Raw genomic sequence first — 22,523 nt, forward strand, 5'->3', positions numbered from 1 at the left:
TAGGCAACCTATGGGACGCGTGCCAAAGGTGGCACACGAGCTGATTTTTCAGTGGCACTCTCACTGCCCGGGTCCTGGCCACCAGTCCGGGGGACTCTGCATTTTAATTTAATTTTAAATGAAGCTTCTTAAACATTTTAAAAACATTATTTACTTTACATATAACAATAGTTTAGTTATATATTATAGACTTATAGAAAGAGACCTTCTAAAAATGTATTATTGGCACGTGAAACCTTAAATTAGAGTGAATAAATGAAGACTTGGCACACCACTTCTGAAAGGTTGCCGACCCCTGCTCTACAGTTTTACATAACTGCACTCAAACAAAACAATGTAACAAAACAAAACAAAAAATCTACATACAAGTCATACCTATCTCATAGAGCTGGAAGGGACCCTGAAAGGTGATCAAGTCAAGTCCAGCCCCCTGCTTTCACTAGCAGGCCCAAGTACTGATTTTGCCCCAGATCCCTAAGTGGCCCCCTCAAGGATTGAACTCTCAACCCTGGGTTTAGCAGGCCAATGCTCAAACCACTGAGCTATCCCTCCCCTCAGTACTTGTATGAGGTAAATTGAAATACTATTTTGTTTATAATTTTTATAGTGCAAATCAAAAATATGAAGTGATCACTGTACACTGTATTGTGCTGTAATTGAAATCACTATTTGAAAATGTAGAAAAAATCCAAAAATATTTAATAAACAACAGAATATCAGTTGAAGTTTAACAGTGCGATTATAACTGATTAATCGTGATTAATTTTTTTTGAGTTAATGGCAATTAATCACCAGCCCTAAAAAAAATCCACAAAAGAAATAGCATTTTTTGGTATTTCACCTCATACAAGTACCGTAGTGCAGTCTTTATTGTGAAAATGCAACTTACAAATGTAAAATTTTTTTATGTAACTGCACTCAAAAACAAAACGTAAAACTTTAGAGACTACAAATCCACTCAGTTCTACTTCTTGTTCAGCCAATCACTCAGACAAACAAGTTTGTTTACATTTATGAGAGATAATGCTATTGTTGTTTATCAAAAAATATAAAGTGAACAGCGTACACTTTATATTCTATGTTGTAATTGAAATCAATATATTTGAAAAGTAGAAAACATCCAAAAATATTTAAATAAATAGCATTCTATTCTTGTTTAACAGTGTGATTAAAGCTGTGATTTTTTTAATGTCACGACTAACCAGGATTATTTTTTTAAATCCTTTGACAGCCCTAGTTAAGACATACCATCTAGTTATGTTTGTTTATAATAACGAATGGGGCAGATAATGGTCTAGAAACTAGTGAAAAACGGGTAGTGTGTTAAGTTTAATACCTGCATTTTCCTCAATTCAAAACCTACATCAAGTTCTTCATATTACTTGAAACCTTTGCTTAAGATGCTGCTGTATCAATTTATAACACACACATTGGCCCTTATTCCATTCTTTTGCCAGACGCTATAATCAAAGAAACACTTAAATATTTAATTACAGTTTCCATTCCCTGGGATTTTTTTAAAAACATCATCTTGCCCATAAATTTTCATTCCAGTAGGTTTCTCTTAAGCCTCCACTATCAATTATCATCATATGCATATTCACCATCTTATGGTACTTGTATTTCACCTTTAATTGCCCCCTAACACTGAAGTCTTGGGTTTAGGCACTTAAGTCCCAATTTTAGGCTCCACAGTGGTCCATAAAACTCCCCGTGAATCATAAGGATATGCCTGCACTGTGATAAAAGACCCGCAGCACAGCCATAGCTCTCAGAGTTCAGGCCTGAACATCCACTTTGGAATATTTTAGCCCTGCACCCTAGTCAGCTGTTCCAGTCTCTGAGACTTGGTGCTGCAGGTTTTTGTTTTGTTTTTTAAATCAGTGTACCCAGAGGAGCCTTTAGCAGCACCTAAGCTTCTGCCTCACCTGGGTGTTTGGGTCTCCAACCTGAGCCCACAAGTGATCCCTGACCTGGGGGGAAGATAGGTATTTGCCTGCCTATTGTGTGCACAGAATCTGATCGGGTAGTGTTCTCACAGGCTGCCTACAGGATCAGGTCCCATTCAAAATATGGTCACTGAAGAGGGAGGCCCTTCAAACTGGAAAAGGAAGGGGGTGATGGGAGCACCTACCTCATAACTTTAGCCCAGTGGCCACTCACCTGGGATGGGAGAGACCCAGGTTCAATTTGTCCTTCCCCCCCCCCTCGCCCCCCGAGGGGGAGAAAGGATTTGAAGAAGTTACTCCCACACCCCTGCACATAGGCAGCAGGGGAACCCCTGCTTTGGGGAGGTTAGCCTACTGGCTCCACCCAAGGCCCTGCCCCCTCCCCAAACAGGAGAAACCCTGAGGGGCTCCAATCCACCAGCCCCCCTACCCCTGAAGGCCCTCCCCAGGCCGTCGCTGACCCCCGCAGCCCTAGCACCCAGCCGAGCCTCCTCACTCCCCCACCCGCCGCTGGCTCTCCGCATCCCTCCTCACTCCCACATCCCCCAGGAGCAGGGCCAGCTCCAGGGTTTTGGCCACCCCAAGCAGCCCAAAAAAAAAAAAAAAAGCCGCGATCGCAATCTGTGGCGCCAATTCAGCGGGAGGTCCTTTGCTCCAAGGCGGAGTGAGGGACCGTCCGCCGAATTGCCGCCGAATACCTGGACGTGCCGCCCCTCTCCGGAGCAGCCGCCCCAAGAACCTGCTTGACAAGCTGGTGCCTGGAGCCGGCCCTGCCCAGGAGGTAGGACGCAGCAAGCAGCAGGGACCTCCGCGAGGGGTGGGGGTGGAGGAGACATGGCAGGCAGGCAGCAGCAGGGGCCTCAGGGAAGGGGTGGGGCCACCACAGCCCAGGCCAAGCCTTCCCTGGCCCATTATACCCACCACCCATACCCCTGCAGGAGAGTGCTTTAACCACTGGGCTAGTGAATATTCCAAGGTAGGGCTCCCACAGTCTCTGCTGTTTAAGCTGTCCCACTGTGGATGAACAGTGAAGGAGTGATTGGGGGGAAGGAGGATGACTGCTACTTTATAACGATAAAGGAATCAGTTCCCACTCACTTATAGGTATTGGGCCAGAGTGTGTGAAAGCGGGCACCACCAAGTCCCCCTCTGTGATTTTGCAAGGCAAGCACCTAACTTAATTCCTGCATGAAACTACTTAAGAGTCTAAGCCATCTGACTCCAGGCAAGTAGTTCCCATCCGTGGATTGCTAAACAGGGAGAGGTGCTCCCTGCAGCCTGGACTTAGTGCCTACCTGCATGAGAGGAAAGGTTTAGGACACACACCTATCATAAGCATCTCCTCTGGTCCTGCCTCCGGGGCTGACTTTATGGATTGCAGTCTTAAGGCGCTCATTTCTCCCCATTCATTGTATAGGGAGCCTAGCTGATTTACTCAATGTTGTTCCTGTGAGGCGCTTTAGACCACAAGTCCTTTTGTAGATTCAGGGCTCAATGCATAGGTTATTGGTTTGACCTGAAACAAATCAATAGTACTTGAGAGATAAAACAAGAACTTAATACCCTGTGTAGAAGTGATCTTAGTGCATTTCTTGTGTCACAGAAGCAGCAACTACCTCCACCACTTTTACATACCTTGTAGGCAATCCATGGTAGAAAAACTAAGGACAGAAGACGACAGAGCCTGGGTGATCTCTTCACAACAGACTTAAAGCACAATGCGTGAGAAGCAGGCAGCACTGCACCTGTACAAAGGAGCTTCACTATAGACATGTAAACAGGGAACTTTGCAGATAGTTTCACTAAATCAGATTTACCTGAAGAAAATTTATTTGTGAAGTACATGTAACATACTGTGATACAATAAAAAGGTACAGAAAAATTTGCCAGAATTACCACCTTGGAACCAGAAGTAACACTCTTTAGAAAGGAATAAAAGCAGATTACAACTGTACAATTTTTAAAGAGTAAGATGTATTTGAATGTTGATTGTTGCAGTTGTCTGTACAGCAAGTGAAAAAACAACACCACACACTTAAAATTAGATTGAAGGCACTGACTTTCCCACAGGTAATGATAAAAAATAAAGCACCAGTATCCTGCGAGGCAACAAACAGTAAAGAAGAAAGTTACATTCTAATAGACGTCTAACAAGTGCCCCCCGAGGCTACTAGGAGTGGTTTGTAATAACACTGGTCTAGGCAAGAATGAAATACAGCAGCATGGTACAAAAGTTTACATTCACTGTTCTGCCAGTGACATAAAATAAAACCACAATTTTAACATTGGGCCAAGGGAGACAGTAAACCATTAATGCACAAGAACAACCTGCTACAAGTTATTTCATATGCCTCTCTTGAAACAAGCTCTTTGCTAAGGTGTGGTTCCTATCCTAAAGTATGCATGGAACTTCAAACTTGCTTGACAGGTAATGTATCTAAGTTCTTATATGGCACTTATCATTGTGGTATGAATGTCTCAAAGTTTTCTTCCCTACCTCAATGAGCTTTTATCCTAGACTCCAATGCATTGCTGTGACAGCCTACCACCATTGACCTTGCCCTCCTCAACTTCACCTGAGATGTTTGGAGCATACCAAGATCGTAGTGGGTTAGAACGTAATTAACTATGGCTGGTGGCAGACAGTAGCTGGGACAATGTCTGGAGAGATTTGGAACTACTGTGACTAGTGATGCTTTTTTAAAATAAAGGAGAGAAGTATTTTAAATTAAATTCTGAGAGCAGTAATGAATGCACTTAATGGAGCTACCTCTAGGTTTGACGTATTTGCCCCAAGCAGAGAAGTAGATAATACTTTTTACAAATTAAAAGTAAGGCAGCTTTTTAAAGTAGAAGCAGATAGAAAATGGGCAAATTCTTCACAGCTGACACACCCTTCTTGCTGCCCAATACTTTTGCTAACAAACATCTATAGATTTATACGCTCTGTCTTTCTAATAGAAAAACTAGAAAATAGACTGCTTATTAAAATACATCTGCACATATCCTGTAGTCATTTTTTGGTAAAAATTCTCCTAAACAAGTTTCAATAGACTGAAGTTCTTTTTTGTACTAATGCATTATTTACATGTTAATTTTCAGGAGATGAATACTCCAATATACTACTATAAAGCTCAATCTATTTTGCATACCCCCCGCCATATGTTGCACTTCAATCTTTTGTGGGATAAGTTTATCTAATTATCTCTCAGCATAATAGTTTATACTATTTTCCTGATAAAAACATCTGTAGAAATAATTTAAAATTACACTCTAATATATTCTGGATTAGCAATTAATCACTGACATGAAATTGCTGCTTGGGAGGGGGACTTTAACATTTAAAAAAATTAATAAAAACAAACAGTAGGGAGCAGTTACAAAAATTGGTCAACATAGTTGTAGTGAGTTAACATCCAGTAAAACACACAAACTTATGGAATTAGTGTTTAGAGCTGAATCTAGTCTGTCATTTGTGCTTACGATTATTGTGAAGGCAGGATAGAGATCATCTCTCTTCTTCAAAGACGGCCACGTTAGTTGGATTGTCCAGAATGTTGTTATAATTTCTCTCCAATTGACAGAACTGTCTGGATTTACAGAACTAATGCTTCCCAACACTGGGCTGGCTTCTGTTCATTGACCGTGTTAACAACAACGTGATTTTGATCATATTGTGTGCCCCCTAAGAAGAAATTTAAAAAGAAAATGAAATGTGAAAAATCACTGAAACTGTTGGATTGAGACTGCTGCATCAGTATTGTAAATGTTTCAGAGCCATTTCGATGATACATGCCGAAGACACATAAATCACATGCACCTTTTTAAACAGAGGTCAAGTAGAGGAGTATATTCTCATCTTCAGGACTTCCGCCATTCCTACACTGCCTCCTCACTCCCTTAGGAACTGCAGAAGAACAAGCCTATCTGCCTCCCCACTTGGTGCCTCAGTCGTGCACCTCCTGCTCCTGTTGTGTGTGAAGGAGAGAGTAGGACAAGGATGTCAGGTGAGAGTGACTGGATCAGGACTCTCACCTTCCAATAATCAAATGCTGCCCCACAATTCCCATGTGCTAGCCATCCAATGATTAACTGGCCTCCAAAGGCTAGCTAAGGAGTACTCAGTATAAAAGAAATGCTGTTGGCCAGCAGAACACACAGCAATTTCAGCATAGACCACTATAGCCTTTATGTTGTCAGTATTCATAAATAACCACAGGTAATTTGCCCTCAGCTGGTGCACTCATACTATAATGCATTTAAACACATAAGAATGGCCATCCTGGGTCAGACCAAAGGTCCATCTAGCCCAGTATCCTGTCTTTCGACAGTGGCCAATGCCAGGTGCCCCAGAGGGAATGAACAGAACAGGTAATCATCAAGTGATTCAACGCTATTCATATGAGTGTATATATTTAATGTCTCCACCTCCACTACTCCCAGTCTAACTGCGAATTGCATCACAAACCATGCCCCTACAGTTGCACTATTTCAATGACACCGGACATTATTTTCTCTCTCCTGAAGTCAGTAAATGGACAGATGTAGTTGTCTATTACATAAGTGGTCACTAATACAGATTATCAGTCTAGAGCTCCCACTGCTGGGAAGCCTCAGCCTCTAGGGCAAGGAAATTTCTCATCCAAAAAATGAAATCGGTCAGTGACTAACACAGCACCCAAGCATTTATTTCTTCATGCTGTATTCATATAATGCCACAGATCTGTCATTAGTGGGTATTTGAGTGGACTGTTAGCCAAAGAAGAAAATGTTCATTCATTCACTCAAGAAAAGTCTATTCTTCCTATTCACAAAGATGCATTCTTCTAGTGAAACAAACGCCTTCAGGCAGTTGCATGTCAATTTCTATCTCCTTAGCAAGCGCCACATATTCATGGCCCTATGCTTTCCACAGCAGTGCAATGTGGAGAGAAGCCCAAGCTGGTGGAAAGAGCTGGAGCAAAGAGCAGGTACACAAAAGTATCCTATGCCACGGAATGCTCTCTCCCCTCAGCAATCACTTTGTGGTAGCTGAATTCTGTGTGACAGGGCTGTCATCCACTGCTCACTGTGGCATGTTGCCTTCTTAGAGAAGCAGAACTTACGATAGGAGAAGAACAAGTTTCTGCCTTCTGGAGCAGCAGCAATTTCCCCCCACCCCAGCTAGGGTGGATGGCATGGGACCAGCCAAAGGTAGCACAGCAGATATAAGACTTGTACTGCCAGTGCCAAGGGAGACAGTGGAGAAGTGTGGTCAGGTTGAGATCAGTGAAAGGACTCTGTTACTGCTATGTTATTTCTGTTGAGACATAGGACGATCTACCCAAAAAAAAAAAAAAAAAAAAATCAATCTTGGCCATAGAAAATAACTAAGAAGAATTAACTAAGAAGTGCTTCTAAAGTACAGTTCATAAGGAATCATCATGGCAAAATATTCTTAAATTTATGCATGCTGGAATGTAACTGTGTATGAGACAGTACCTGAAATAGAAGGAAAGCCAGATATTTAAAAGTATAAGTGTGTGGTTATTAGGGGCAAATATCACTGCCATGCACTATTTCATTACACCCACAAGATGGCACCATTATCACACACTTTGAACAAGTACCGTATATACTCAGTCATAAGCCGAATATTTTTGGTAAAAAAGTGACGCATCAAAGAGCAGGGGTCGGCTTATAAACGGGTCTACACCAAAATTTGATGATTTTAAACTCTATGGAATCATTGAATTGAATATCTAATACATTGTCGTTTTGTTTACCTGGAGCGTCTGCAGGCATGGAGCCCCTCGGCTCCCTGGGGCTGCGGTTCGCCGTTTCCAGCCAACGGGAGCTGCGGGAAGTGGCGCGCCACTACCCACCACTCCCATTGGCTGGGAACTGCGGGAAGTGGCGCACCACTACCCGCCGCTCCCATTGGCTGGGAACCGCGAACCACGGCCACAGGGAGCTGAGAGGCTTCATGCCTGCAGACGCTCCAAGTAAACAAAACGTCCAGGCCCACTAGCAGCTTACCGTAATGGCCAGGAGCCAAAGTTTGCCAACCCCTGAAATATGAGGTCAGCTTATGAAAGGGTCATACAGTTTTTGATATTTTTACGTAACCATTTTGGGGGGTCGGCTTATAAATGAATGGGCTAATGAACGAGTATATACGGTAAGTTTATTTGCTAAAGAATGTGTTAGGGCTGAAAAATAGATGGTTGATTATTTGGCTTTAATGGTGGTTCAGCAATGTGGAAGGACTAGAGACAGTTTTTATTAAATTGCCTGGACCAGCTACACTAAACCTATTCATTTTTCAGATACAGTATACATAAAATAGGTCCTTCCACAAAGCACATGTACATCATGTAACAACAAATACTTGGGGAGGAGACAAGGTGGGTGAGCTTGTCTTTCTCACCAACAGAAGTTGGTCCAAGAAAACATATTACACCCCATCCACCTTGTCTCTCTAATATCCGGGACTGACACAGCTACAACAACAATGCATATAACAAATACTTGTAACTTCACCTTTTGTAGGTAGAAAGGGAAAGATGACTCCATTATAAACAACATTCCACAGTCTACATACCACCTCCTTGGGCAAATTGTCTGAGAAAAGAGAGACAGGCTTTGCACTGTGCCCTGCAGACCAGTATAATCTGTCTCTGTCTAGACCCTGGATGGAAGCAATTCCCAGAGTAGATGACCCCCACCCCAGAACTCCCTGCCACTGGAGACTGAGCTCAAGCACCTCAGCCAACTTCACTTGCTCCAGCAGACCATCATGATAAATTTCTGTGTCTTTGGACCAATTCCAATTCAGTGTAATTCCACTGCAGTTTCTCCTGATTTAAACCAGCATGGGAGGCTACTTTACCCAGGTTACATTTTATTACTACACCTCTACCCCGATATAACATGACACGATATAACATGAATTCTCATATAACGCGGTAAAGCAGCGCTCTGGGGAAATGCTCGAGGCCAAAGCAAGTTTGATATAACACGGTTTCACCTATAACGCGGTAAGATTTTTTGGCTCCTGAGGACAGCGTTATATCGGGGTAGAGGTGTATTTACAATTGTCAGAGTTGCATAAACAAACTAAAAAGCTGAGTATTCCTCCTCACATTTCATCTTAGAACTTTAAAAAAAAAATGTTTAGGATCTCTGCCCTTCTACTCTTGAGCTTGGAAGTTTAAATCCGAAAGAGAACAAACAGATAGATATTGTATTTTCTAATGCGAGCTAGCCGGTTAGATCTCTGTCTCGCTAGATCTACATTTTCCCTTTCGGAGCTATTCAGTATGGTATTCTGCAATTAGGCAGTTTTCAAGTATTCACTCAAAGTACATTACATGCTTTTTAAGATATTTAGTTGAAGATGAGTGAGTATACTAATATCTTTTGTCTTTGTCTAGTGGCTCAATTAAAATTCAAAAAATTCTGCACTGTGTAGTTATTAAATAAAGACACTTCCTGATAAACTTGTAATTAATAATCCCACTTTTCCTTGTGGGGAACAAAAATTCCTCCTTCTGGCTGTAGGAGGATTAGGGATTACACAGTTAAAATTGTGAGTTAATTTTAGTACTCGTGGAGGAAAAAACTGATCACTGCTCTACAGCCAAAATGCTTCTGAAATAAATGTAGTCAAACTTTACTAATTCTGGGTCACTGAGAATGAAAATGATGCTTAAAATGTTGATTGGCTCTAGTTTTCAAGATATGCTATTGGGTCAGTATATACGACCCTTGACTTGGGAATGGCGGAGGATAAGTGAGTTATAAAGGGAAGGGATCTCAATTTAAACCAGAAATGACTAAAATACATCTTTGACTGGATCTATGAATAAATCTATGACTGGGTTTGGACAGTACTTGCTTTTTAGGCAAAACAATGAATGATGCACTCTGAAGCTGGTATTGCATCATACATGATATGAATTGCATCATGTTATTCCTAGAAGTCATGGATAATGCAATCATAAGGAAGCTTACATCACTCTGCTGAACAAATTGCCCTATATCAGCTCTAGAAATCATACAGTGTTGTGCTCTCTTATTTGTCAGTGTTTGATTTTACAAAGGGACACATTTCTGTTTAGCCAAAGTGAGCAGAGATGCCTCGTACTTGTGTGAACAGTGCAGATAACTTCTGCTATGTTTGTGGTGAAGTGACTTTTGCATCACAAAAGCGCAGTATAACCACTATGGTTCAGAAAGCCTATCACCTTTATTTTGGCTGCAAAATTGGAGATCAGGACAAGAGGTGGGCCCCACACATATGCTGCAACACTTGTGCAACAAATCTTCGCCAGTGGTTGAACAGGAAAAGGAAATCTATGCCTTTTGCAGTGCCAATGATTTGGAGAGAGCCAACAGATCATACCAGCAATTGTTACTTCTTCATGGTGCCTCCAGTTGGAAAATGTGTGTCAAAGAAGAAAAAGTGGACTGTGCATTATCCAAACATTCCATCAGCTATACGCCCAGTACCCCACGGAGAAGGACTTTCGGTTCCTGATGCACCAGAATCATTCTCACTTGAGTCAAACGAGGAAGAGGATGAAACTTCTGGTCCTGAACCATCAATGTCACAGGACCCACATTTTCTCCCATCCTCCTCCTCTGAAGCACACCTCATAACACAGGGTGAACTGAATGACCTTGTCAGGTATTTGGAACTACCCAAGAGTAAGGCAGAGCTGTTGGGCTCCAGACTACAGCAGTGGAATCTCCTGGCAGGTGATGTTAGGGTTTCCATGTTCCATGACCGTCAAAAGGATCTTGTCCCATTCTTCTTCATGGAAGGTGATCTTGTAGCCTGCAACAACATCGATGGTGTGATGGCAGCCCTCAACATCGTTCACGATCCAGATGAGTGGAGACTGTTCATTGATTCACCGAAGACGAGTCTTAAAGCTGTTTTACTGCATAATGGCAATGTTTTGCCATCAATTCCAGTTGGTCATGCAGTCCATATGAAGGAAACCTATGACAACATGAAACAACTTTTGAGGTGCATAAACTATGACCAACATCAGTGGCAGCTTTGTGGCGATTTGAAGGTTGTTGCTCTCTTGCTTGGTCTGCAGACTGGATACACAAAGTACTGCTGTTTTCTCTGCGAATGGGATAGTCGTGCAAGAGATTCCCACTACATCAAGAAAGATTGGCCCACTCCGACAGTCATTGGAGCCTGGGAGGAAAAGTGTTCAGCATCCACCACTTGTTGAATCAAGGAAGATTTTGTTACCACCCTTACACATCAAGCTGGGTCTGATGAAGAACTTTGTCAAGGCCATTGACAAAACACAAGCAGCTTTCAAGTACCTCCGTGGAAAATGTCCAAGGTTAAGTGAAGCTAAGATAAAGGAAGGTGTCTTTGTTGGTCCTCAGATTCGTGAACTTCTTCGAGATGATGCATTTGACCATGCACTGCGTGGCAAGGAAAAGACGGCATGGAAAGCCTTCCAGTTAGTGGCAATAAATTTTCTCGGAAACAACAAGGCAGACAACTACAGGTTGTTGGTGGAAAACCTCCTCAAGGCATACAAAAGCCTTGGTTGCAACATGTCATTAAAGATACATTTTTTGCACTCTCATCTAGATTTTTTTCCACTGAACTGCGGAGCAGTGAGCGACGAGCACGGCCGGCGATTTCACCAGGACATTGCAACAATGGAGAAACGCTATCTAGGACAAATGGAGCCCATCAATGCTTGCAGACTATTGCTGGACAGTGACAAGAGATGCTCCATTTAATGAATACAAGAGACAAGCCAAGAAGCGCCAAGTAGACACTGAATAGGACTAAACTATGTACATAATAGTTTTTTGCCTTTTGTTTCATAATAAATTTTATTTATATAACCCTTTTGCTGATTTTTAAAGTGTTACATAAACAGGACAGGTGAAATATTATCATGTAAAGCAACCATAAACACATGAAAAGACCTAGGTTTACAATTTATGATTAAAACTCTACTATCTACACAATATACATAGACATAAAATGTAAAAACTTAAATATCTTAGAAACAGTAGCCAATCAGTTGTTTTAATTGTCATATTTGAATTCAGCACATCAAAATACATAATAAATAGCACATTTTATCTCTGAAGCAGACGACTTCTCAAAAATTGTAGACCAGTGTAGTGCTCGTCTGCGACAGGAACTATATAGGCAAACATTGCATAACCCTGTTGTCACATTTCTGCCAACACTTTCCATGTTTGTCTCAATAAAGCACTAATAGTTTACTCAGGTCATTTTGTATTTGTAACGGCTCTTCCGATTAATATCACAGCACTATTTCAAAATTGGTTTTAAATGAGTAAAGTTAATGAGTGGTGTTTTGGGGAGATAGTATTTGTTTTAAAAGAGAAGTAATGTGAGTAAACTCGAGAAAACTAGTTATACTGGATGAGAAAACACAACAATGGTGAGCTGTTAGTTCTGCTGCTTATCATACCTGTGGGTTTACTATGCAGCCTATGAAATCACAAGGACAGAGCAAGGATAACATCTAAATGAAACAATCTTAAAATGGTATAACAAAAGCAGCTGCAAAATATATAATAAGGGATACAGATCTTAGGTTGGTCTAATATTAATCATGTTTTAGCTTTAAAGGAATAGCTATTTTTAAATTATTTGTCCTTTTGTATTGCAAGTCTGCATGTGTTAGAAAATTCACTCCATACAAATGAAAACTAAAGAAAAACGTGCTGAAGAAAAGAAATCACAATTTTATATTGAAGAAGTGTTTTATGTATATCACTAAGTTAAATTAGTAAGAACAATGAGGGGTTTCTGCATACTTACACATGCACGTAGGGGCCATGAAGAAACACAAGACAGATAAAATCCTGTTGGCTATTGAGCTAGATATCTGAATAACTGGGTGACATCCTATATTCTTTGTAATGCATGAGTTCAGACTAGATGATCAGAACAATCCCTACAGATCCCAGATTAAAATCTATGAACTATAAAGCCATCTTTAATCTATAGGAACACTTTCAGCACATAGTTCACCATAAACGTTGTGTAATTAAAATCATACCGAAAAGCAACGGGTTCTTACCTTTGATATCTAAAACTAATGTTGGTTTCATTTTGCTATGGATCCTGCCATCAGGATTAACACACCAATATTGCTTGTCTTCATTCTCCTCGAGGGATAGGCCTAGTTTAGAGCCAGGAGTTATAAGGTTTCCTACAATTGTCAAGCAGCAATCCTCAGCCATCTGTATAATTGAAGAGACAATAGCAGTTATTCAAGGGGCCTTGTTTCTACATCTACACTAATATCTGTACCCCAGGTTTTCTGGTCATGGATGGAGGGCATAGGCAGGAGATTGTGGTTCTTGTCATCACTCTCCCTCTGTTGGTAATGGAAAAGGTTTCACCTACATTCGACTCTAGGCTACTTATTTTCCCAATGATCCTCTTTCTGATGACAACCTCCATTGTGATCCTTTTCTTTTTACTATAGAGGACTAGCAAAACAGATTCATTTGAGAGAAACGTTGAAGCTGTTTTAGACTAAGCAAAGAGATTTTTGAAAATGGGCTACCACAATTCTTTTTGGGGTGTGACCTCTAAAGTTCTCCATTTTTACCAGCATCTGGGTACAGCAGCACTCTTGCAATATTCCTTTCCTTCCCCACCCACTACATCACCAGCATTTGCATTACTGGCCACAAGTCAATACTAGGCAATAACAATGCCGAATACGATACGTTATTTTGTATAAACAATGATTTCCAATGTTGAAGATTACCATAAAACTCCTGTAGATAGCAAATTACTTAACATGTGGTCCTGACAACATGGATTATAAACTACTTTACTTTCAGAAGCTAAGAATAAATTGCAGGTCTTGGAATATATTTACTTCATTCTGTACCTCTGAACTTCTCACCTGTACTCTAATCTACTAATTTCTCCCTGCTAGGCCAGCAAAGATTCAACACTCACACAGAAGTTGCACTAAACCACCATTTCCTTCTTTCTACTCTGCCAGCCAGGGAGTGACTCCGTAAAATACTCCCCTGCTCCCTCCAGCTACCACAGAATGAGTCTTACAGCAACTCACCAGTTGTCACTTAGCTAGCTAGGAAAGTCCTGAGCTGCTTCCTGGATGCCTAGGGCATGGCTCGTTATTGTGACTCAGGGTATAAGGCAACCTGGCTTTACAGGAACTCCCAAACAGTCCTAATAAAGTCTTTTTTTATCCTCCTTTGTTTTTCAACATATACAATGTGTCAGAGCACACTGGCAGTATGGTATAGAGCTTTTGCACTTCTAAAGAGCAATGGCATTATTGCAAGTAATGTAGCCATCCTAAGCTTTTGCTAGTTAAACTACATGACTGTAGTACAGCACAAGCTGCATCCCCATGAATTCTCTATGCACCATAAGTTTTATTTAGAATAAATCAAATGCGTTGATTATGTTGAAATGAGAGGACTGAGAACACCCATCCATAGCCATATTGCAACACTGCCCAAGTAGTAATATCTTCAGTTTGAGACAGAACTACCATCATGAGGAAAATATTTTGCACGTGATGTTGTTAAAACTGTTTGCTCACTTGGCCTCATTTTTACAGTCTACATAATTCCTTTTTACGAGAGCGTCTATTCTGTGCATGTCCAAACAGTACCTCTGTTAATTGAAAAGAGGAAGATTTGTCCCTCAAGCATAATTGACACAGTTATGGAGAGAAATTGCTCCCTTTACAAAATGGCTCTATTGAATTTATACAACCTTATGAAATAGGTCACATGATTCTTTGCACTCAAGCAGATTCACCCTATTAAATTAATTTGATTCACTTTAGACCCCAATTCCTGCACAGACTAATGCACATGTTTTACTTTATGCACTATCAGTAATGCCACTGACCTCAATGGCACTACTTATAGTGCACAAAGTTAAGCACATGCTTAAGTCTGCAGAGGGATCAAGGCCTTAGTCAGAAGCTAAAATCTATAGTAATAATTTGCATCAGCAAGAAGCTTTTTAGGGCTTTGCCATTTCATCTTGCTGGAATGCCAAATACCTTAACCCCTGAGTATAACCTTCAACACAATACTGTCCAAATACTAACTTCTGCAAACAATTTTAATAAGGGTGTAGTTCAGAGGGTCTCACTTTTTTACTGGTGACCCCATTCACATTGCAAGCCTCTGAGTGCGACCCCCCCCCAATAAATTAAACACACTTTTTAATATATTTAACACCATTATAAATGCTGGAGGCAAGCGGGGTTTAGGGTGGAGGTTGACAGCTCGCAACCCCCAGTTTGAGAACCCTGGTGTAGTTGAAAAGGGAAATTATCAGGAAGGTCCATATTTTAAAAGCTTTCCCTGTTTTGATATTTTAATTCACATTTTTATGGAGGGAGAAAGAGGACACAGATGGAGGGAAAACAATGCATAAAGACATGATGTTATGGACTCAATTGTATGTATAACCCGAATGTTCTTCAACAAGCAGAAACACCCAAATCAAACATGCTGGACTCAAATATCTAGTGTGTTTTAACTCAGTTAAAGAAAAATGGAATATACTCTTATTTGTGACCATCAGCTGATACACTGTTTGTTGTAAGATGTTTATATCACCCAAAAAAAGGATGAGTTTGAGGAAAAGAAATAAAAAATATGTTTCAGCTGAACTGGAGAAGAGTGAGACATGGCAAACAAAGAAGAAAGGAAGACAGCAGAAATTAATTTTGGAAAGTCAAAAGTACATGGTGTGTTTAACTAACTAAACTAAACTACACTACACTAAACTAATGTTCATTGGGAACTTTTTACTATTGAAGTACACAAAATATTTTTAAATGAAACAAAGATTCTATGTTTCTGTCAAGCCTGAAAAAGATTCTGATTCACAAAATCTTATCAGATGTAATGATTATCTTCAAGAAACATCAGTCTGGATGCTTAAAAACAACATCAATCAACTAAGTTTAAACCTCACCCTGCATTTGATGAATCCGTCTTGATAAACCCAGATCTGGTCATCTGATCTACTATCTTCTGTAACTCGTATTCTGAGAAGACTCAAATCATCCACATTTCCATCAGCTGACATGAACTTCCCAGTTTCCTTGTTTCGAAGCCTGAAGTATACACGTTTCTATGAAAACAACACAGCTCTTTAGCTACACTCTCGAATGCAGGAACACACAGTGCTTCTGGTTAACCTCAGAGTAACCACTACTCAGTGGTGCAGTTGGGGCCTTTGTCCCTTAGACTCTGGATTTCCTCTGAGGGCATTTAAAAAAAAAAAAAAAAACACATTTCTAAGGAAAACCAGATTCTGAAAGTTCTCTATCTGCGTCAGTACCTTAGAGCAATCAAAATGCACTTATCCTCACTCTGCATAATGCTAAGCAGTTCAGAAGCAGGCCTGAACAAGGACAGTTCTAGGAGAGGGAGCCAATACATTCATTATAGGTACAGGGTACGTCTTTAATTTCTAGCCCAGTTCTAATAATTCAAAACATAAGTGATTCATGAACTACAGAAAGTTATTTCTCAATAAAAACTGGTTCAATATGGACCACTGATGTTAGCACATGACAGGATAGTCTAAGCAGTTCTGGTACTTGCCCTCAAATTAGCGAATACTTCCAAAAAAACATGACAGTACTCTATACTATAAATCAATTTGCGCATTTAAGAGTTTATAATATAAACAGAGAATGGATTTGGTTTTTTTTGTTTTTTAATATCAACACAGATGAAAGTGCCTCTGGCTGAAGTATCCAAAAAACTAACAGTGTCATTTCCCAAATTTCTGAGACTAGCACGACAGTACAGATATCAGAATGCTTGTGACCAGTGGGAAGTTAATCTTGACTGGTTGTTGTAATTCAGTCAAAGTAAGTTGCTCAAAAATAACATATTTAGTTTAATGTGTGCATAGTAGACAATTCAGACTTTGGGAGGTAGTATTGTGAAGCCAAATGGCACAACCAGCATCAGCATTACTGAAGATAAAATTTTGAAGAGAACCTCCTTCCATGTTTGCTATTTCTGCTGTTTAATGTTACCTTTGACTGTGCAGTACCAGAAACAATTACTGACTATGAGATAAACTTGGCAATAAAAAAATACAGAAAGTCTATAAAGAGGATTTCATGCAAACTCTCAGGCCCCAAAGTAGACCACAGCCTCTCTCACCTGTAATAAAGGTCGTAGAGAACCTATCTGGTGACAGCCACTTAATTTACGCCAGTCTGGGATTTCATTTGGTGACAACAACATCTGACGCCCTCTGTAATTACTGTATTCATAGATTATCCACCTGAAAAAACAAAATATACTTTCATGTTTATTAACTGTCAAGCATCATCTGTATTAATGTCAACTAAATACTGCTTCTGAAATTGTAAGAAGTGATATTTTAGATATAAATTTGTGTCACGAAAAAGTATTGCTTAAATTGGTAGTGCTAACAACCAGGACCATATTTTTTTTAAGTGGTCTCCAAAATAATAAAATTATCTCCTGATTTTGAGCATTAGTAGATTTGTGCTCAAATTTTAAAATATTTTCATTTACAAATCACACACCAAAAAGAAATAAAGCATTTTCATAGGTTAGAGAGAGCACGAAGTATAATATTTTTATGTATAATGGCGCCATTTCAGGAAACACAGAGTGTGGCCAACCAAAATGGGTGTGTAAATATGCTGCAAAAGCAGTCGTGTTGTGTATCTTTTTACTGGCTTGCAGGAACTCACTATCCACAACACATGCAGGTGAGAACTGCTAGCAGAGGGCTTTGGGTTAAATAGGGACAACTGCACTCCGGGGGAGTTGTAAGCACGAACACACACGCCTGTCACCTATGTCCTATCTTAGGATGTCCCTCTCCAGGATTTTTATTTTTTATTGGCAGGGGAAAGGTGGAAAGTAGGAGAGTGCCAGGACTGGGATGGAAAAGTTCTGCCTGGTGCTCTACAGAATGTGCACAGATTTTCTGGCAGCCTTATATTTGCAGTATCCTGCCAGAATTTGCCCCTGTGGCTGCAAAAATACTGTATCAGACAAAACAGGAGGTGTGAATGTGTTCATTATTTTGTATTACTCTGAAATGGGCCAGAGTGCAGGGCAGTTGTCTAGTTCCCTTTTATGTACACAATTCCCTGCACTCTGATTAGCTGGGAGCATGAGATAAGCATACATTTTCACTAACCTTACAGTGATTATGTAGATTTCTCTGTACCGTCTGCCTGAAAATCTCTCCCTCGTGACTGGCTCCTCAGTAGTCCCCCATGACATGCCTACAATACATGTGGTCGCTGCCTTAATTTCTAAGCTCCTCCCCAGCCCATCACTCATCTACCCCTAGATCATTTAATTTTAAAATGAACCACTCTGATGCCTGGTCTACACTAGGAGTTTACATCGGTATAGCTACGTCTCTGAGGGTGTGAAAAATACGCAGCCCTGAGAGAGGTAGCTATGCCGACCTAACTCCTGGTGTAGATGGCGCTAAGTCAATGGAAGAATTCTTCTGTCCACCTAGCTGCCGTCTCTCAGGGAGATGGATTACCTATGCCAGGAGGAGAACCCTCCCATGGGCATAGGTAGTGTCTGCACGGAAGCACTACAGCAGCTGTAACATTTCCAGCGTAGACATACCCTTTCCTGGGGAAAAGGAAGGCTAAGCCTCTGTTCAAGGGGCAAGAAGGAGCAGGGGGAGGGAGATATTGAGAAACCTGGCGTTGGTGGGAAGTGGGGGATCAGCAGCTGACACAGCCATTTATACAATGTATGGCACCTGGACAGGAAACACAGAGGGCTGTGAACATGCAGAACAAAGGGACTTAAGTAACAGATTAGGAAGCACACATATAATTGAGGGTATACTTCCACTAACTGAACAACCACCACATTCTTAGTCAAGAAACAAATTTGGCGTCAGACTATGTCTTGTAAACAGAAAATGAGAAAAAGCAAATCGATCCATTCTGATTGGCTAATTCCATTCCTCAATCAATCAAAGTGCAAGTATTTGAATATTTTTACAAAGAAATGACCGTCAAGTTGTTATGGAAATCTGACCCCTCACCTAGCCATAATTAAGGGAGTTGCATAACAGACATAAGTGTCAAGTTATGGGTCTGTAATTATACAGTATCCATTGGCTCTGAGTGACTGAGACAATTCCTTTTCACTATAATAATGAGGTACCTTCAAGTGATCTTTTAAACAAACAGAACACCTGCTCCTGTCCTTAGGACTTGTCTACACACAGAAGTTGTACTACTTTAACTATCCTGGTACAATTATGAATAGAGGCAGTAGGCTGGACGTGCTTCCCAAGCTATCTACTGCCTGAGACTACTTCCAGTCTTTTTCATAAAATGAGGTAGTGCTGGACCAAGATGTTTCCCTTGTCAGCCTTAAAGGCCCAGTGCATCATATTACAGTTACAGTGTAGTCCAGAGTCAGACACCATTTAATGATCTGTGGATACACAGAGATGCCACAATCTGCCAGCTAGATGGAGGTAAAGACTTGCAGCGAGAGCTGGTTGGAAAAGCTTTGATGGAACTACTCTCCAGAGAATGCAGTTCCAAAGTTGTAACACGTCACAACATTGTGTCAATTTTATACATTATATCAGAAAATATAAAATAAGGCAAAAGAGAAACAAAAAACATTTCAATAGACCTGAAATGAATTCCCTCCCCCCAAAGAAATGTACAGATTTCGTTTCTAAAACAAAAACAAATGTCAAAATCCTTTGTTACATGGAATTCCTATCCCCTGTACAGCTCTACTTATGACCTTTAATTTCAAACCTCTACCCAGTGAGCTAAAGAAAAATCCCTACTAGCTCAGTCAGATGAGGGTGATTGAAGAAGATCTGACTTAACCCATCTAGTTGAGGGCAGTGATGAGCAAACCACAAGCTGGGCTACCAGAGTTTGCGATTTTAGCTTAAAAAAACCAACTATTTAAATGCAAGAGATCCACATTTTGGAAAAAGTGATTCACTAAATCAAAAAAATTAAAAACTAATTATATGTTTTAGGCGAGTAATTTGGAGGTGGCATTAACATTAGGACAGGCACTAGACGAGTAGTCTTTAATTGTAGTGATCACTTACAAACATCAAAGGATGGCTTTTCAAACCACCTCAAGCCACCTTCTAATTTTGTGTGCATGCAAATTTTGCACAACCAATTATCTGCATATGTTAAATTAGAGAACTCAATTTTTTTAAAATGACCTAAGTGTTTTACCTTAAACTGACTAAAGAAATGAAATTCATAACTAAAGAGCTGATCCTACTACTGCTCAAATCAATGGGCGTTTTGCCACCAAGTTCAGTAGAAGCAGGCTAATAATAAAAGTTGTCATTTGTCCTTACCTTATCCATAATGCCTAGATAATACAGTAAATACAGGAGACTTACTGAAACCATTCCCTGTGCACCGAGATAAGAATAGTACATCCCATTCATAAAAGCTATGAACAATATACTGTGCAGTGGAAGCCTTAACTCAGATTTGGTTTAATCTGATGGATTTGTTAGACTGCTATGTAAGATCCTCTTCCTGCAAGCTGACGTTGATGGGGCTTCACATATCAGCTTCCAGGATCAGGGACTATTTTAAAAACAGATTATAGTAGTTTGGGACCCAATGACAAATGACATCATGGTATCCTCTTGCACTGAGGATACCTCTTTAGGTGAGGGGACCCCTGTTATTAGAGACAGATAATAGTAACGACGGATTCAATTATTAGGAATACAAATACAGTGGAACCCTGTTATAACACGATCATTGGGGTCCAAAAAATTCAATCGCGGTAAATGCGGGGTCGTGTTATAGCGGGGTTCCACTGTACTTGTGTCCAGTTTCTGCGCCCTGGCTAGGGGGAGGGAGGGAGAGAGAGAAGGGGGGCAACCAGGGCTTCCTTCAGCTGGGGCGCTGCAGCTGGGGTCGTGGGGCTGCGGGGCTGGCTGCGCTCCGGCCGGAGGTCCCGCCGGGGTCGCGGGGCTGGCCGCGCTCCGGCCGGGAGAGCGGGGCCGTGGGGCTGCTGCGCTGCAGCCGGGGTTGCGGGGATGCTGCGCTCCGGCCGGAGGTCCCGCCGGGAGAGCGGGGCTGGCCACGCTCCTGCCGGGAGAGCGGGGCTGCCGTGCTGCAGCCAGGGTTGCAGGCTGCGGGGCTGCCGCGCTCCGGCCGGAGGGAGAGCGGGGCTGCGGGGCCACCGGGCTGCCGCGCTGCGGCTGGAGCTCCAGCCGGCAGAGCAGGGCCGTGGGGCTAGCCGCGCTCTGGCCAGCGCTCTGGCCAGGGGATCGGGACCCCCGAAGACGACCGCCGCCGGCCTGCTGCGCCGACTGCCAGGAGGGCTCCGCGCCACTCTGCAGCCCGCTCCCAGCAGGGCGCTCCCCTCCTCTGCGCTGCCGCCCCCTACATCGGTCGGCGGGGAGGGAAGGACGCGGGCTGGAGCCGGCCCTGCCGGGGACAGAGGCGCGCCGGGGCTGCAGGGAGAGTCGCTCCTGCTGCAGCCGCTGGGGTGTGGACCCCAAACGCCCCGCGCCTGCCAGACTCGCCCCGCGCCTGCTGCAGCCGCCGGGGCCAGACTCGCCCCGCGTTATAAACGAATTCGTGTTATCGCTGGGCGCGTTATAGCGGGGTTCCAGTGTAGTAGGGTTTGTGATGACTGGGAGAACCGCATGCTGAATTGCCTGCTGGGCACAAAGGTTGCAGACCTCTCGAGACATCTAGACAGGCTTATGTGCAGTGCTGGGGAGAAGCCAGTGGTTGTCGTATATGTAGGTACCAATAACCTAGGAAAAGGTAGGAGAGAGACCCTGGAGGACAAATTTAAGCTGCTAGGAAAGAGTCCAGGACCTCCATGGCAGCATTCTCCGAAATATTTTCAGTTCCACATGCAGGGCCAGTTCGACAGGCAGAACTGCCGGGTCCCAATGCGTGGATGAGATGGTGGCATTTGGAGGAGGGATATAGGTTTATTAGGAATTGGGGAACCTTTTGGGAAAAAGAGGAATCTATATAGAAAGGATGGGCTCCACCTAAACCAAAACAGAACCAGATTGTTGGCATGTAAAATTTAAAAAGTCATAGAGGAGTTAATTTTTAAGCTAAGGGCTGGGGGGAAGTCGATAGATATGGAGGAACATGTAGTTCAGACAGACACATCCCTTAGGGGAAGATTAATTAAAGGGAATACTCTATATCCTAGTAAAGAGGAGAGAATAGATGTTGAGAAACTACAAGTAGGAACTGAAGACAAACAGTCAAACGAAAAAAAGTCCCATTCAATTATATCACATGAAGGTAGACAACTGAATATTGACTAATTTTATAAATGCTTATATACAAATGATAAAAGTCTCAATACTTAGATGCAGGAACTGGAATGCCTTGTATTAAATGAGGATATTGATAGAATAGGCAAAACTTGGTGGAATGATGACAATCAATGGGACATGGTAATACAAGGATACAAAATATACAGGAATGACAGAGTAGGTCATGCTGCTGGAGTGGCACTATATGCGAA

At 41.8% G+C, this 22,523-nt stretch overlaps 1 protein-coding gene across 1 annotated transcript in view; it reads right to left on the reverse strand.

The window, feature by feature from the left end:
- Nucleotides 1-4,886: 4,886 nt before the first annotated feature.
- Nucleotides 4,887-22,523, reverse strand: part of CRYBG1 (crystallin beta-gamma domain containing 1) — a 60,362-nt gene continuing 42,725 nt past the window's right edge. The window contains exons 18-21 of the mRNA XM_024208952.2: nt 17,154-17,277; nt 15,946-16,104; nt 13,037-13,199; nt 4,887-5,634 (exon numbers count right to left, since the gene is read on the reverse strand). Coding sequence (XP_024064720.2) covers nt 5,546-5,634; nt 13,037-13,199; nt 15,946-16,104; nt 17,154-17,277 — 535 coding nt within the window. The 3' untranslated portion in view covers nt 4,887-5,545. The remainder of the gene's footprint in view (nt 5,635-13,036; nt 13,200-15,945; nt 16,105-17,153; nt 17,278-22,523) is intronic.

This window comes from Terrapene carolina, unplaced genomic scaffold (genome assembly GCF_002925995.2).
Source record: "Terrapene carolina triunguis isolate 2854851 unplaced genomic scaffold, T_m_triunguis-2.0 Scaffold42, whole genome shotgun sequence".
Taxonomy (NCBI): Eukaryota; Metazoa; Chordata; order Testudines; family Emydidae; genus Terrapene; species Terrapene triunguis.